The 18,547-nt window shown below is 36.3% G+C and overlaps 1 protein-coding gene across 6 annotated transcripts in view; it reads left to right on the top strand.

Annotated features, from left to right (window-relative positions):
• Positions 1–18,547, top strand: part of RAB3IP (RAB3A interacting protein) — a 132,599-nt gene that overhangs the window by 90,506 nt on the left and 23,546 nt on the right. For 3 of the 6 annotated variants that reach the window (XM_048217889.2, XM_048217890.2, XM_026500048.4), the window contains 2 exons: positions 13,200–13,475; positions 14,215–14,473. In XM_048217889.2, coding sequence (XP_048073846.1) covers positions 13,225–13,475; positions 14,215–14,473 — 510 coding nt within the window. In that variant the 5' untranslated portion in view covers positions 13,200–13,224. Of the gene's footprint in view, positions 1–251; positions 7,021–13,199; positions 13,476–14,214; positions 14,474–18,547 lie in introns of those variants that run through there. The other 3 variants (XM_057316280.1, XM_026500049.4, XM_057316281.1) reach the window with 3 other exon arrangements.

Raw genomic sequence — 18,547 nt, 5'->3', positions numbered from 1 at the left:
GGCAGGTGCAGGTGCGGGCGCAGCGCGTGGGGACCCGGCCCAGCAGCCCCGGTCCGGCAAGCGCGCTTCCCCGGCTCCCGGCTCGGCACGCGGGCTTTAGGACCCCTGGAGGAGGCGGCGGCGGCGGGAGGGCTCGGCGCCTCGGGGTGTCTGGGGCCGCTGGGGCGTCGGGCGGCGGCGGCGGCTCCTCCCCCGTCCCCCGGACGCGGGCGCGTTACTCATTAACTGCGCGGTCCCGAGCGCCCGCGGCTGTGAACCCGAATCCCGGTTACCTGTCGGCGGGGCGCGCGCAGCTCGGAGCGGGGGGGGGGGGGGGGCGAGGTTGCGGAGTTGGGGGGTGGTTCTAAGAGAGTTCCCGAACAAGTGTGGAGCCCGGCTCTGCGCGGGACCTGGAGTGGGGTGAAGCAGTAGGCATGGATCTGCGGTCTTAGTAAAGGACAAGCGAGGTTCCATGCCGAGGCGTAGAGGTCACCCTCGGCAGGTTTCGGCGAAACTTGGGGGGCCAGAGCAAGCGCCCGGAGTCGCGCCTTAGGTGGCGGCGCATTTCGGCCAGACTCTTGTTTCGGGGGAGTTGAGACGAGCTGCACCGACGTAATTGTAATTACACTGCCCTTCCAGCGTTGACAACTCTCTCTGACCGCCCGGGGACCAGCAAGCTCTTACGGACTCCAGAAGTGATGATGTTATGTGGAATCCGCATTACGTGAAGAGTTGCTAGTTGTTATGGGATTAAGAAAACAAATCTATAATGGCTAAAGGGTAAGGTCTTGAAAATTCAGAATGCTGAGTTCATACTGATCCCTAAGAAGCAATTTAGTTCGTGGAAATACAGCATATTCCGAGGCTACCTGTTTCACACTCCACGGTGTTTCCCCCTCCAACTCCTTCCTTGAGGAAAAAAAGCCGTGTAATCTTTTGCCGTGGAATGATTACATAATTGGAGGAGACCGATAAGCGAATTAAAACAAAACTTCTATTGTAAATCGATTGAAAGACCCAGTTTCTGTTCATTAACCTCCTTATTTTGTTGTTCATACGGTTTTTTTAAAACGGTGAATGACAGATCAAGGAGGAAAGAGGCAGAATAGATGTGTAGACCGATCATAGTAAATATTTGATACTGTTAAATATTCCACCAGTTTTATGGGGCCTTGTTCTGTTAACATTTGTTATTTATTTACTAGTCCTGTGCATTTTGATGGAACTTTTCTTGTTTGGACAGACATTGAATCCCAACTATGGTTTATGTGATCTAATCCTAAAGCCCTTGTGGAATTTACAGAAGTTAGTTTAGCAGTTCTACAATTTCACTACAATAGTGTATTTCTTATTATATATATTTATAACAGTAAATTTAGATATTAGTCCATATGTTTATTAACCAAAGCGGACACTTGAATGTAACTTCTCCCTATGTGTTTGACAAACAATTCAACTGTGGTATTGAATACCTCTTACCTTTTCCTGGGATGGATATTTGCTGTTTGGCTACTTGTGGGTTTTCTAATTGGATACACTTGTACTTTTTGAATTAGTATAGTTATGCATATGCTCCCTTTAGTATTTTTTTCTTCTAATTTTCTCTAAACCCTCAGTTCCCCACAACACATACACAGATGTCCCACAAATAATTTTTACAATGGAAGATTTCTTAGAAATCTCAATTTTTAATAAGGCAGAGCAAAAACTTGTAGGTGACCGTAGTTTTGCTTGTATTGTAGTTAGTGCACCTTTTTTCTTTCCTGAGCAGGACTGACTGAACCAATTAGTTACCTAGTGATATAAAAAATTATTAATCAGTTTTAAAGTTTTAGCTCCATTACTTACTGCGCATGTGACCTTGAAGTAAACCATTTAACCTCTTGGAGCTTATTTTTTCCATTTGTAAAAGTGGATAGAGTATTAGGGCAAACCACGTGACTGCCAGTTTTCAACTGTTTTTAACATGGTTAAACTAATATGAACATCTTAATGGTGGGATGAGAATTAAATTATATATTCCGTGTGAGATGTGGGGGGTAGGGGAAAGAACAAATATTAGCTTGGTAGTGGGCCATACACTGTGTTGCTCTAGGTACTTTGACCCCTTTGGTCCTCAGGACATTCCTGGGATATAGGTGGTATTACCACATCTTACAGATTAGGAAATTGAGGCTCAGAGAGGTAAAATAACTTGCCTCTGATTACTTAGTTGTCAGTGGTCGTATAGATGATTAATGGCAGAGCCAAGCCAGGATTGAAAACTGAATGTGGCTGCCCGAAGTGGAACTCGTCACACGCTTGCTCCTTCCATTCCTGTCCACATCTTCTGTAGAGGAACTTTGTAATTAAGGAGACAGCAGATGAAAGGTGTTATTGTCATTTGTATTTCTGGTTAAAAGTATCCAGGTTTTCTGGTGATGGTGGTACCGCTCTTGCTACTCTTACTTTTGAGCTTATCGCTTACCACGTGTCAGGTTCTGCTGTAAGCACTATACCAACTCATTTACTCTGACAGTGACTTAGGAGTTAGCTAATGCTTTATCCCATTTTATAGTTGAGAAGATTGAGACACTGAAAGGTTATTAGCTTGCTTTAAGATGGCACAGCTAATTAAGCGACAGGACCAGATGAGAAAAGTCAGGCAGCTGGTCTTTAATGTCCATGCTCTTCACCACGACACTCCCCTGCTTCATGTGTAGGTTATGCTGAATTGTTTTTAATTGAGTTTTTACGAGATACTTAATATTAGTATAATAACTAATTCTTTATGTGTCACCAGAGATTTTTAAATCAAATATTCATTGAGCATCTACTCTGCGAGTCACAGTGGAGGGTTGAAGGAAAGTATTCATGGAGTCTGGAAGGCAGGCCTTATAATCCTTCCTGTATCTTTTATAAGGTTCTCAAAATTTAGAAGGCATGTTTCACATATATGTGTTGTAATTTTAATGCATGCCAAATAAGACAGAGCATTAGAATAGTTGGGAGAGTGGGGAGGAAGGCTGAGTCGTGGATAGAGATACCGTGTGTTGAGGTAATGAGGGAAAGCTTTCAGGATATTCTGAGGGAGTGCACTTTTTCAAGTGTAAAGCTTTGTCTTAGAGTTTTGGTTAAGGTGTAGTTCATTAAAGGATAGTAAGTTGGTTACTAAATTAATTACTTAAACACACTTGGATATTTTAAAAACAAAATATCTGAGTTTTTGAAAACTCCTTGCTAGCTAATTCCTCCTTTACTATTCTCCCTAGCTTTGCCAGGTAGTACTTTTTTTTCCCCCTCTCTTTTATGCTTTCAGAGTACTGAGTACATGCCTGTCTTTTGGTATTTATTAGTCTTGGTATTCATAGTGTATTGTAAATGTTTGTTGACAGTGAGTTCTCTTCCCCTAGTGCCCATGTGCTTTGAAGTCAGGGCATACGTAAGTCATCCTGACCCCCATTTTATAGCTTTAGCACTGGGCCTGGAACCCCGTAGGTACTGGGCTGTGTTTGGTGATGGGTTCAGTGGAAGAATGTTAGGATGTATTGAAATTCATCTAGCAGTAGTAATGGAAATGTGTTCTGAGTAAGAACTGTGGGGACTAATGGAAGGAAGAGAGGGATATACTTCCAGCAGCTAGCATTAACTTGCTATCTCTATTTTTTCCCTTCTGCTTTCCCTTTCAACTTACAACTAAATGAGGTAGTTTCATAAGCTTAAATTCTACCTAGTCATGGTTAGAAAAAAGTGAAAAAGTAATCTTGATTTATCTCAGAATATCGACAAAAGAAAATTAGATAGCTATAGCCGTTAGCTGAGATTACTTAGATCAGAGGAAAAGAATGGAAAATTTTGAAATAGTTCAAGTTTGCGGGGGATTCGTGTCTTGTAGTTAAAAACGTATTTGTAAACATAAGCATTAACGGAAGTCGATAGAATTCTACATATATGAATCGACAGTCTGGTATAAAGAAACTCTGCAAGAATGTGAAGTACCTTAGAAGCTTAAAAGAGCATACAGATGATAGCTTAGAACTAATTAAATAAGTGAATTGTAATTTGATGTGTCTAGATAGCAGTATTGAGTATTTGTTTGGGAGCACCTGGTTGACAGATCAGGGTAAAATATAAAAAAACAACCAAAATAAGTTCAGAAAACAATAAGTAAAAGTGCATTAATTTCCTGCTAGGAAGAGGGTTATATTTGAACTCTATACCTCAGGAAAAAAAACATGCTTTCCCTTTTCTTCCCTTTTCTTGTCAGATAAATAAGGATCTGTTCTGGGGTAAGACAGACCCCTTAGTATCTTGTGATTTTCACTCTTGTGTGTTCCTTCTTAGATTTTTACAGAGAGCACACGTTTGTATTGTGCTTTGCAATCTATGCAACATTTTTACACTGATGGGCAAGCCATTTGATTTTGTCAGATAGAGGCAGGGGAGATAATACCACCCATTATAGATGTTGAAACTGAGGCCCAGAGGAATTAAGTGACTTGTAAAACCTGAACTAGAAAGGTTTTCTGAACCACTTAGATAAAATGCTCAGGATTCCCCAAACTTTTTAAAAACTCAGTTTCTCTAGTCTTGTTATTCTCTCAAGGTACTTAACTGTTTCACCTTTATTTTTGAAACAAAGGAAGCCTGGAATCACTCTATCTACTCTTTCTGCTTTGCTATTCATTCTCTCTAAAGACTCTGACTGTTTATTTATCCAATCAGTATACACCTCAGTGCTTACTGAATGATGACATATATTCTTCTATATGCAAAATAAGGAGACTTACATTATTAAGAAAAAGAAACTTGGAAAACATTTTTTTATATTTCTGTTCTAAGGATTTGTAGTTAAATATAATATTAATAAGCCAGTTGCTAAGTTCTGAGCATTTTCTGAAAATCCTTAAAGAATCTGCAGTGAGTAGCATCTCTGAATATGTCATGTTGTGCATTTGCGTCCTGTAGAATTAGTAAATGGAACTGAATTTGTGGTCTGTTTTAATAAGAGTGGGAAGATTGTGTAGCTTGATTGACCATCTGACTAATTTTTCCTCTCGGTTATTTATTGAATTTACACTTATAGAATGCTTCTTAAAATATAAATCTGATTTTTTTGGTTGTTGTTAATACCAAAATGTTTGGGAAGCCAACTTTAAAATTATAGTGATTGTTAATGAGAAAATGATTGATATATATAAATAACACATACATACTTTTTTGGGTTTTTTTCTTATTTATATAGTATTTGAATTAATTTGAAAGCTGTCAAATGGAGAATTTCAAATAAAATAAGTGGATGCAAAAAGGTGATGAACCTCAAAGTTCCTGTCATTTAGCCCAGGAGTCAGCAAGAAGGGTCAGTCCTGCCACATCTACTTCTCCCCTTCTTGTATTATTTTGAGCCAATTCCAGGCATTGTAAACTTTCATCTGTAAATATTTGTGTTTTTTTTTTTTTTAAAGATTTTATTTATTTATTTGACAGAGATAGAGACAGCCAGCGAGAGAGGGAACACAAGCAGGGGGAGTGGGAGAGGAAGAAGCAGGCTCACAGCGGAGGAGCCTGATGTGGGGCTCGATCCCATAACGCCGGGATCACGCCCTGAGCCGAAGGCAGACGCTTAACCGCTGTGCCACCCAGGCGCCCCTCAGTGTGTTTTTTTAAACAATGAAGGGCAGTTAGTTACAATACTGTTACAGACTTTAAAAAACTAACAATAATTCCTTAGTATCAAATGTCCACAGTTTCACATAAGCATAAGACCACAATAAAAAAAAATCAAGATTCTGTTTATTTTTACTTATATGCTCCCCCCCCCCCGCCAAGTTCTATAAGGCTGAGTAAGTATTTTAAATTCCACATAGCAGGTGAATAGAGGAGGAAATGATGTTAGCAAAGAGAATATAGGAGAAAAGAATAAAACACAAAGCTATAGTGAATGCTCATTTCAGTAGCCGTGTGTTAGAGAAACTTTAGTTTTGCCTTTCTGGAAGTAAGACAAGGGTTCAGAGATTAAACAGTACTCTGTTTAGAATGTTCACTCACTCATAGGTCGTTGAGTGAGACCTGCCCTAGAGAGCCTCTATCTTGACCTACCCTTTATCTGAATCCTGCCTCTACCCCTCCCAGTCAGTTTTCCCTTTGAAGTGATTCTCGGATGTAGTGGAGTCAGATGACAGAATCAGATGCACCAGGGTTAGAATCTTAGCTGTTATTTATTGACCATTTGGCCTGAACAAAATTAATTATTCTCTTTGAGCCTGTTTCTTTTTCTGTAAAAAAAAAAATCCATTCAAAGGGATGCTGTGAGGAATAAGTAGAATAATGTATATTATGTATAAGTGTGTATGTCATACATACAGAACGTGTGTGTATGTATAAATATCGATGACACTATTCTGAATGTTTTTCGTGTGTGTGTATATATGTATGCCTCCATCCCTTCCGGTCTCAAAGTATGACCTTGACATTAGGCGATACCTTTATAACCTCTTGGCTAGACTGTTGCAATAACTCTTAACCAATTGCCTCTAGTCTCTTCTCTCTAAAGTCCTTATTGCCTTGGGAGTCATTTTTTTCTAATGACTACATCACAGTTACCTGCACTTGCTAAAATGCAGATCTGACCATCTCTTCAGGATAAACTACAAGCAGTATTTTCCATGTTAAATGAAGCTTTTAATAATCTGTCACATATTTGCTTCTCCAGCCTGATTTTCTGTCACTGTGTCCTTTGTTAGTTTCATTTGTGCCAAACCGTTTTTCCTGACTGTCCTGTTAAATGCCCTGCCTTGTCCACCTATTGGATTCCTACTCAGCATTTAAAATCTAACATATTTTTCTTCTCCTTGAAACATTTCCTTACCCCCCTCCCTTCTCCCCACAGCCCTCAGGGTAATCATTTAGCGGCTCACAACAGGCTGCGAGCCATCTCTTCAGTCCGTTTTCATAGCTCAGTCCATTTTCATAGCGCCATTCTTAGAACTTGGTGCCAGGATTTGCCCTGAGGAGATGAAGCTGGCGATCATTCTTCCATTCTAAACAGAAGAAACACAATTGGTAAAAAATTTTATTAAATGCACTAATACTGTATATGGATAAAATGTGTTTAATATGTTTTAAATGTTTATGGTTTTTAAGGAAGTGAATTAATTGTTGGAATTTATAACACTTTAATTCATTATACACTGTTGAAATAGCAATCTAATTTTTAATGACAGAAGCTGTTTCTTCCAGAACTCGTGCTAAATTAAGAAGTCATTTGGGAATTAATAAAAGCATCTGGACCTTCCTTCCTGCCTTCCATCCTCCAGCAGTCTGTCAATAAATTGAAAGAGGAAAATAATACATATGTAGACATCTATGTCTGTTATATACAGTGTGTATATATATGCAGTATTATATATAGGTGCTTGCTTTGTTGAGGAAGAACATTTAGAAGAATAGACCTATAATTTTAGCAATATTTTTAAACCAAAATACCATTTTTTTTTTCTCTTTGATGATGATGATAATGTTTGTGCTGAGATAGTGTGACAGAATATTTGGCAAGTATTAGAAGATACCTTAGAGATCATTATACTTAGTATAACTAATTTTAATTGGCCAGTGGCAGCTGTGGTACTAAGCCCTTGATGAGTATTGTCTGACTTAATTCTCAGACAACCTTATGAGTTTGGTACAGTTGTTAGCCCCATTTTTCAGGTGAGAAATTTAGACTTAGAGCTCTGAGGTCACATTGTTAGTAACTGGTCGAACTAGGACTTGAGTCCAGTTCCAGAGTACAAGGTTTCTGGTGAGGTAACAAATACTGGGAATTCTTCCCTTTGGGAAGTCAGACCCTGGTCTTCCCTCTAACATACAGATCCACTCACAACCTTGCAGTCAGGATCTTTAGGTCCAATTCTGTCACTAAGTAGATGAAGATATTTGGGCTTGGAGAAGTTTAATGACCTGCCCAAGTTTGCAGGTATAAGTTAGAGGTTGTTAAAACTAAAACCTTAGCTTTCTTCCTCAGGTACTGGTGTTTCTGCTCTGCTGTGATGCATATAACCTCCTGCCTTGGAAAGGATTTACTTTCCAAAGTGTGTGCTTGGAGGAATTGTAGTAAATACAGAATTAAGATTATTTAATTTGAAGATATTAAATTGATATGGAAAAAGATTAAGATTATGGCTTTAAAGTGTTTTTTTTTTCCCTGTAAGTAAATCCTTTGTTTTTCACTTAAGTAAGTCAAAGGGGATGTGCTTTTTGTGGGAAAATGGATTTTATTTGTTCTTTTGGACTACTAATATAAATTGAGTTTCTTATTTCATTTAAACGATGTACTCATATCCGTAGTATCCAAGTGCTTCAGTTTTTAATTGAAAATATTGTATCAGCAATTCATCTTAATTTCTTGAGTTATCCTAAGGATGCCTTTTATTTTCAATTAGAAAATTCATGTTAATTAGAAAAAAAGAATTTTATGACATGTTATTAGGATTTCTCTAGGCATTCATTAAATGAGTTAATACATTCACATGTATTTTTAGCAACAGTATCTGACACACATAGTTAATTTTCAGTAAATGCTGTTTTTGCTATGATAATACTGACTTCTAGAAAGAGGAAATAACATGAAATACATACGGTGATCAGAAGTAAGTTGTTTTGGTCAGCTTTTCGTTATGATTCAATGTCAGCTTTACTGCTTAGAATTCAGTAATAATAAAGCCAGGTAGGCTGCTTTGGTAATTCACCCATAAGAATTTAACGTGGTCAACTTTTTCACACATTGGTAGTGATCCTTAACAGGTTTAGTTTACGAATTGGGATAATCTCCAAAAGAAATTAATTTTTTTAAATTACTCATTACTTGTTGCAAAGAATACTACTGCTTAAAAATAGCAGCTTATTTTACTCATATAAAAACTTTGAATATGAAATAAATCTTAAAGCTTCCATATATTTTAAAGAGCAAAAGATTTTCAGATGAGTGAGATTGGTGGCTCATTACCAGCTAAGTTACATTTTATGGAAATTGCGTATGCTTGAAAAAAGCACTGAATTTAATCTTAAAATAATCTTTTCAGAAGTGACTTGAATTTAAACAAAGATTAAATGTATCCTCCAGAATGAAAACATTGTTGGTAGAGGCATGGCCCAGAGGTGCTGTCCTAAGTGTTATGTGTGTTTCTTTTCATTCTCATCATGAAATGTAGAAAACCCAGGCATAGGGGACACTTGGGTGGCTCAGTTGGTTAAGCACCTGACTCTTGATTTCAGTTCAGGTCATGGTCTCGTGGTTGTGAGATTGAGCCCTGCATCAGACTCCACGCTGGGTGTGAAGCCTGCGTGGGATTTTTCCATTACCTCTCCCCGGCTCTACCCCTGCTCGAGCTTGCTCTCTCCCTCTCCAAACAAAACAAAACAAAACAACCCAGTCACACATTTCCATATGCGAGAACCGAGGCATAGGTTGACCCATTAATTTGACGGAAGCAGGATTCAGACCTGCCTCTGTTTGAGACTTGCATTTTGTTTTCATTAGTTTTGCTTCAGTTTATAGCATATTTGTATTCTCCATAAATACTTTGCTTTCGTACTTTAGACATGCCCGAAAAGCCCTTCCAAGGGCTTTATCTTTCTCATTAGTTCCTACTTGTACCTGATTCTTTAATGTTACCAGTGTTCAAAATAATGAATTGACTCCCTAGCACCAATCCAAGGGGACCAGTCAGATTTTGATTGTATTTTTAGTATCATCATGAATTCAACGATTTAAAAATATTTTTGTTTCAGTTCTTTACAGATACTATCTTTTTGATGTTCAGACTGTCTTATCTTTGGTTAGTGGGAATCCTTTTGATACCACTCCAGTAGTCTTTGATAGCTTTCTTGCTTCCTGGTATAACAGGATGTTCCAGGGTCTTTTTGTACGTTACTGCCCTTGGCCTGGAAATCAGCTATTTCTCTGAGGAGCCCTTGTTCTTTTTTTGTAGGAAATGGTATTATTACTCTGGGCACAAGGGGTACTTACTCATTGACCCTGAGTTGGTTACCATTGTTATTACCACCTCCGTGGATAAACTTAGGAATTTGTTGTTTTAATGGAAATTTTTTTTTCTGATTGATCCATATTTAGAACTTCAGAGTTTTTACTTCTTTGATTTTATATTTATATTCTCATGCTGAAAATCTTAATTCTGAATGACATTAATATAGTAACTTATTTCCTTAATGTTATAAATAATAGTTTTATAACAGCAGTATTAATAATATGATTACTGAAAATAGTGAAAAACTTCCTTCACATCCTTTTGTGTTTAGAATATATTTGGTAAGTGTATACAATTTTATGTTTTAAAACCACTTGCAATAGCTCTTTTCTGTGTTGTTAAGTTACTGTCTCAATACACAGCTAAGTTTATTTGTTTTATTTTTAGGGATTCTTTTTTAAAATTTAGTATTATCACTTACATGGTTCCAAGCTCAAATTCAAATCTACAAGGCAAGGTCCATTTGGAAAAGTCTAGCTTTCATGCCTGTCTTCTCTTCCTGTTCTCTCCCTGTTCCTGTAGATTCCCTGTTTCTATTAGTTTTCATTAGTTTTTGTTTATCCTTCCACTTCTAAAATATGAGTCTGTATGCGTACTAAGACATCTATATGTCATATATACACATACAATTATATATGTACATGGAAATAAATTTGTATTTCCTCCTTTCTCAGGTAAAAGGTAGCTTCCTGTGCATAGTTATTTATCTTGGTTTTTAATTTGTCAGTATATCCTCACGATCCCTTCATAGCATATGTAGATACTATTCATTTCTTTGTACAGCTGTACAGCGCTCCATTATGAGCATGTACGTTAGCTCATTCAGTCTTTTGCTGTAACAAGACTGTACTCGGTCTTTTGTTAATGTTGCTAGCATTATGCGTGTATCTGTTCTTTCTTATTTTGCCAGTTTATGTTTGGGATAAAGCCCTGAAAGTGGGCATGTTGGTTTAATGAATATGTCATTTTGCCAGATATTGTCAAATTTTCCTCCGTAGGATTTGTACCACTTTTCATTTCCAGAATTGCAAATGCTTTCACATTCTATGATTCAGTGAACTTATAATGTGTAAAGATGTGAATTTAAAGTATATAGGATTGATGAAAGGAAGTATCAAGTAGTTACTGATTAAATGTCAAAGTTTAATGAAAACCTCTTCTACTTGAAAGTGAATTGATTAGTAAACTATATTCAAGTGAAAATGAAATTTTCAGGATTAGATGGTTGGTGTATGCTTGTGTGTATTATGAATAAGGAATGAAAAATATTCTTTTGGATGAAAAATAATGAATTGAGTATTAAACACTTTAAATTCCTTGTCAATATGATGTTTCATTTGGCAAGTGAATATTTTGGGTGAAAAAACAAAAATTAGTTTCATTTTGAGGACTCAAACTGTTTGCTACAACAAAGAAAATGTTGATTGGTTTTGAAATTTGGCAGTTGCAGATTTAATAGTTATAGTTTTCATTGTCCATATATGTCCTTGAAGGTGTGTGACATGTTGTAATTGTGCTTTTGAAAGAGTGTACATATTGGGTCACCTCTCTTCTTTCCCAACTTTACTGCAGCCTTTTTGTTCTCTGTCTTATTTTAAACACTTTTTATTAAGGATATGAAAAAGTAGAATTTTTCAGTTTAATGAATGAAATATTTTGTGTTATGAAGAAATTAGGTGCTACATTGGTGCTTGTGTTTGGGAATTTGGGGAAGTTCTGGGAGGGTGTCACTCATGATTATCACATTTTTATTGTAGGGAGGAAAAAATTGGGAAGAAAAGTTGAGTTCAGATCATAGAAGACTTGATTTTCAGGCTAAGTTTGGACTTTTTTCTGTAGACACTGGAAAATCAAAGCATTTATAAGATTTACATTCTTCACGTGAAAAATGAAAAACACTTCTTAGTTTTAATGTAACCTTTGTGATGTAATTGAGTAGTTATGAAATACTTTTTCCTTATGGAGAAACTGAAGTGTCCATGTTATTGTTAATGGCTGACTATGGTAACAAATGTTTATTGAGGCCATACTGCATGCCAATTACACAGCACACTACTAAGTACTTTATTTGGATTGTCTGTCTTAATCCTTACAGCACCCTGGAGAATGGAGAGAATGTTGTCATTCCCATTCTTACCCCATCATAGGAGAAATTTAAGGGTTAGAGAAAGACAACACATTATCCTAGATCGGATCCTGACCTATAAATAAGACCATTATTGAGACAATCTGTGAAATTTGACTGGGGCCTGTTGATTGGATGGTCATATCGATTAGTGTTAACTTCCTGATTTTGATAGTTTTGTGGTTAGAAAAGAAAATGTCCTTGTACTTAAGATATATATATTGAGATACTGAGCAATAACGGGCAACATGCCTGAAAAACCTATTCTCAGATGGTCCAAAATGTTAACAGTTTCATAATCTGGGTGAAAGGTATATAAAAACTCTGCAACTCTTACCTAAATTTGAGATTATCAGTTGATCCTTGATCAACATGAGTTTTAACTATACGGGTCCACTTATATGTGGATTTTTTGAATAAATACAATACAGTACTGTAAATGTATTTTCCTTATGATTTTCTTAATATTTTCTCTAGCTGTATTGTAAGAATACAAGAATATTATATGTATTACATACATATAATACAAAAATACATGTTAGTTGACTCTTTATGTTATTGGTAAGGTTTCTGGTCAACAGGAGGCTAACAGTAGTTAAGATTTTGGGGAGTCAAAAATTGTACATGGATTTTCAACTGTGTAGGATTTGGTGCCCCAACTGCTGTGTTGTTCAAGTGTCAACTATACAGTGTAATGTATATATTTCATTCCAAGCATGTGCGTATATGTACGTATCTTTACTGCCTCTCTTACTTACTCTAACCAATGTCGTATCATGGAAAAGTTAAAAATATTAAGCAAATTTTTATTTCTTCTTCATTGTACTTTATTTACTCAGTTTAACAGCATTAGCTATAACTTTCAAGGTTATTTCAAGTCAGATTTTTGCCTTTTGCAATATTTATACTCTGAGGTCACTTAATAAATGTTAAATGATTATGGTATTTTTTCCTTTGCTCTTTTAAGTTTATACTTTATAATGGACTGTTAACCATGTTTTATAAGTTATACATCTTAATTTAATTTTAAACGTCACTATCAAAATAACTGCCTGCTTTTTGTTTTAACATAGGTTATCTTATGATGAGGCTTTTGCTATGGCTAATGACCCCTTGGAAGGCTTCCATGAAGTAAACCTTGCTTCACCTACTTCTCCAGACCTTCTTGGTGTGTATGAATCAGGAACTCAAGAGCAGACTACCTCACCAGGTGTCATCTATCGGCCACATCCTTCAGCTCTGTGCTCTGCCCCTATTCAGGCTAATGCCTTAGATGTTTCCGACCTTCCCACACAACCTGTGTATTCATCCCCCAGACGTTTAAATTGTGCAGAAATATCTAGTATCAGGTAGGAGATCATCAAGATCCTTATTTTGGAGTATCATGTTAAACAAATGGACAGTTTGCTTGGTTGTCTTAAGTTTTAATATTTTAGAAAATTTGAATAAGCTTGTCCACAAGGAGGAGCAGTATGTGTTAATGTTCAAGAGCAGGGGTCAGCAAACTTTCTACGTAAAGGGCCAGGTTTTAAGTATTTTAGGCTTTGCCAGCCATACAGCCTCTGTTGCAGCTGTTCAGCTCTGCTGTTAAAGTCTGAAAGTAGCCACAGATGGTACATAAATGAATAAACTCCAATATAACTTTATGTATGGACACTGAATTTTGAGTTTTATATCATTTTCCTGTGCCACAAAATATTATTATTTCGATTTTTTTTAACCCCTTGAGAATGTAAAAATAAATCTTGGCTTATGAGCCTTGCAAAACAGGTAGCAGGCTGGATTTAGTCTGCATTTAGTTTGCTGACCCCTGTTCTAGAGTAGCACTATTAAATAGAACTTTCTGTGATGATGAAAAGGTGATAGTCATTGGCCGCTTGTGGCTGCTAGACTTGAAATGTGTTAGCTTTAGCTTTGACTGATTTTAATTTTTAATTAATAATTAATTTATAAGTTAATTTAATTTTTACATTAATGCTATTAATTAAATATAGTGGCTATCACATTGGATCGTGCAGTTCTAGACCTTTGTGTTTATGCCAGTTCTTTGTGAGCATATGCTGATGTTTTCTGAACTGTCCTTTACAGCATCCATGTTACAGATCCAGCGCCTTGTTCTACCTCTGGAGTCACAGCTGGGATAACAAAATTAACTACGAAAAAGGACAACTGTAATGCAGAGAGGGAGTTTTTACAGGGTGCTACTATAACAGAGGCTTGTGATGGCAGTGACGATATTTTTGGGTTGAGTACTGATAGTCTGTCCCGTTTACGAAGCCCATCTGTTTTGGAAGTCAGAGAAAAGGGCTATGAAAGATTAAAAGAAGAACTTGCAAAAGCTCAGAGGGTAAGCAAAAAAGATGCTATATTCTTCCGTGTTTTGTATTTGAAATTAACATGTATTCATGATGTGGGGCAACTCAAATGAAATCATTGCAGTTCTACATTTACCTTTCCATATGCACAGCCTCAGCTCCTGTTGGGCAGCATCTAGGCATCTGGGAAGTTGGTGGAGTAGTAAAGAAGCTCATCTGAGAGTACTCACTGGAAAAATGAGAATCTGAAACTCTTTTTGTGTTGCCTACATTGCCTGCTCCCTGTCTTAAGTCATCATCAATGCAGATTTCGTGGGTTATGTTCCATGTGTGGGTTTTCCCCTTCTTGTATGTAGTTGACTTTATGGTCCTTCACTTGGAGTCATTTAGGTCCAAGTCATTTTGTTTTGAGGAATTGTTTAGTAATAATTACCTTTGCCATTCAGCTGGGCTTGAATATTTTCTGTACCTTACCTTGGAGAGTTTTCTTTTCTTGGTAATTTGTTGTATTTCCCATTTGGTCATTTTTAAAATTTCTGCTATCTATTCCCAAATTTGTGGCTATGTCTTACTCTTTTTCTGTGACTGTAATTACATTTCAGAGGGAAATTTATAGCACCAAATATTTATAATTAGAAGGAAAAGTCTTAAATCAGCAGTCTAAGCTCTTACTTTAAGAACTCAGGAAAAAATAGCAAAATCAGAGCAAGCAGAAGGAAGGAAGTAATAAAGAGCAGAAATTAATGAAATTGACAATTGGAAAGTCTAGAGAAGATGAATGAAACAAAGTGCTGATTCTTAAAAGAAATCAACAAAATGACACATCTAAGAAGACTGACAAAAAAAGACAAATTATTAATAGCAGTAATGAAACAGGATGTCACTGCAGATGCTGCAGATGTCAGAAATACAGTAAAGGAATAATATGAACTACTATGTAAATTTGACAAGTTAGGTCAGTGGACCAATTCACATTAGAAACTTGATAAGATAGGACATTTTATATGTGTAATTTTTAGCATGTTATGACACTTCACAAACATACATTCCCACCTCTTTGCTACCAGACTTGTGTCTTAAGAGTTTTTTTTTTTTTTTAAGACTTTATTTATTTATTTGACAGAGATAGAGATAGCCAGCGAGAGAGGGGACACAAGCAGGGGGAGTGGGAGAGGAAGAAGCAGGCTCATGCGGAGGAGCCTGATGTGGGGCTCGATCCCATAACGCTGGGATCATGCCCTGAGCCGAAGGCAGACGCTTAACAGCTGTGCCACCCAGGCGCCCCTGTCTCTTAAGAGTTTAACACTGATTTTTGTATCCCTGGTGCTTAGCATAATACAATACAATGCCTGGAATATATGTCTTCTTATTAATGTTCCAGTGAATGGTTGATAACTAAATAGCCATGCAGGTATATTAAAACATTTTTGGTTAAATATATTTTATCAAAGAAAAATCAATAGCCTTTTTTATCTTTTTCCAAAGGGAAGGTGTTGCTGAGAGGTTATTGTATTTGGCTTCTGTCATCTGGATCAGACTCTGTTGTTTTCATATACAGTATTAAGTGAAATTACAGTTTATATAGAGGTAAACTAATGAACATATATATCCGTCATTGAGAATATATTGGTGGTTCCTTATTGATAGATTGCTAATTTCTTAGCTCAGGTTGGAAATTTCTTTTGAAATCTTTAATTTGCTGTATTTAGAGCTCCTTTTGAGGTAATTGAAATAATAATGATGTGAACATATATATATGGTGAATTTTGAAGAGTACAAGATAGTATTAATACTTAGAGCTCAGGCTTGAAAATGCCTCTTGAATATGAAAATATTTCTTGAATTATAGCAACTTGTGAATCAAAATTATGTCTATAGCCGTTCTCTTTATTCTGATTATTCTTTTAAGAGAGACCAGATAGTTACCATTTTTTTATTCTTGTACATTTAACCTATTTTGGTCTTCCTATATAAAGTTAGTTTCTTGCAGGTGATATATGATTAGGTTTTGTTTTTTTTCTCCTTTCTAGTAATCCCTACCTTTTAATTGGTATATTTAGACCATTTACATTTAATGTGTTACCAATATGGTTTTGTTTAAATCTGCCATTGTACTGTTTTGTTTTCTATTTATTCCATCTATTCCTTTTTCTTCTTTTTCCTTTTATGCCTTCTTTTGGATTAATTCCACATTTTTTTTTTTTAATGGTTTCATCTTATGTCCTTTGGCTGATTAGCTATATACCTTTGTTGTACTAATTCAGTGATTGCTTTAGGGTTTATGGTATACGTATTTAACTTATTCCTGTCTATCTTCTGGTAATGTTTTACTACCTCACATATAACGTAAGAACCTTACAAAAGTGTACTTCTATCTGTAGCCTTTGTGCTACAGTTGTAATATATTTCACTTGTTCGTATGTTTAAACTCCACGATGCACTGTTACTGTTTTTTGCTTGAACAATTGATTATCTTTTAAAGAGATTTAGATGATAAGAAAATAATCTTTGTATTTACCCATATAGCTGCCATTTCCATTGCTCTTCATTTCTTCATGTGAATCCTGATTTCCATCTGATAATCATTTTTCTTCTACCAGTAGGACATCATTTAACATTTTTGTTGTGTATGTTTACTGGCGATAAATTATTTTTAGTTGTTATGTACCTGAAAAGGTGTCTTTTCCTCACCTTTGTTTTTGAAAGATATTTTCACTTGGTAAAGAATTTTAGGTTGATAGTTTTTCCTTTTAGTACTTTAAAGATGTTGCTCCAGTGTCTTCTAGCTAGCATTGTTTCTCACAAGAAGTGAGGTGTTATCCTTTGTTCCTCTGCATGTGATGTAAGATTCCTCTTTAGCACTGGCTGTTAGCAGTTTGATTATGGTGTACCTTGGTGTAGTTTTCTTCATGTTCCTTGTGCTTGGGATTGGTTGAGCTTCTTGAATCTGTAGTTTGTTAATTTTCATTGGATTTGGGAAATTTAGGCTATTACTTCTTAAAAAACTTTTACATGCCTCCCCTATCTCTTCTCTCCTTCCAGACTCCTATTACACATTCAGTAGGCTGCTTCAAGTTGTTCCACAGCTCACTGGTGTTCTGTTCATTTATGTTATAATCTTTTTTTTTTCCTCTTTGTGTTTCATTGTGGATAGTTTCTGTTGCTATCTCTTTCTTCAGTGTCACTCCTCCTTTCTTCTGCAAATTTAATCTGTAAATCCTATGCAGTATATTTTTTATCTCAGACATTGTGGTTTTTGTCTCTGAAAGTTTGATTTGGGTCTCTTTAATATTTTTTCGCTCTTTTTAATAACTTCAGTCTTTCCTCTAGCTTCTCAAGACATATGAAATTCAGTTTAGTAAGTGTTTTAATCCTGTCTAATAATGCTTTCATCTTTTTGGGTGATAAGTTGGGCCAAATTGTAGGGCTCACCTAATTTGTTTCCCATATTTGGAGGATCACTGTCTGCTGCCGGGTGCCTAGTGTCTTAAAAATTGTTTTATGTAATTTCTTTCCAGTTTTTTGGTTGTGTCAGATGGGGTTGTAAATATGATCCCTGTTACTTGATTGGGAGTCAGAGTTCTGTTTCTGTTTATATTATTTATTCTGCACCATCCCAGTAACCCTGACACAAAAACATGCACTTATTACACATGCTCCAGTAATTTTGAGCTTCATGAGGATAGAGATTGCAAGTGTTTGTTGCTCAAGCTTACGTTTTGAACACATAATGGGTTCTCAATACATTTTGTTGATTGAATGAATATATATATGTGTGTACAGTGACATTATTGTAGAATAGACACACATATTAGTTAGGGATATGCTAGCTGCTTGTAAGCAACCCCTTAATTTTAGTGACTTAACCTAAAAGAAATTAATTTTTATTTATTGAGCATTCTGCAGCAGATGCACATAGTTGGTATGTGGTTCTTTATGAAATAATTCAGGGATCTGTGTTTCTTCTGTCTTGGATCTTTGTAGTCTTTTCGAATTTTATTGTTATCTGTATCTAACCAATGAGATGAAGGGAAAAGAAAGCTTGAGAAGGCACACCTGTTTCTAAGAAGCCTTGGCTTAGAAGTGACATATAACTTTTGTTCACA

Source organism: Ursus arctos, unplaced genomic scaffold (genome assembly GCF_023065955.2).
Source record: "Ursus arctos isolate Adak ecotype North America unplaced genomic scaffold, UrsArc2.0 scaffold_21, whole genome shotgun sequence".
NCBI classification, from domain to species: Eukaryota; Metazoa; Chordata; class Mammalia; order Carnivora; family Ursidae; genus Ursus; species Ursus arctos.
This window is presented reverse-complemented; position numbering and strand designations above follow the sequence as displayed.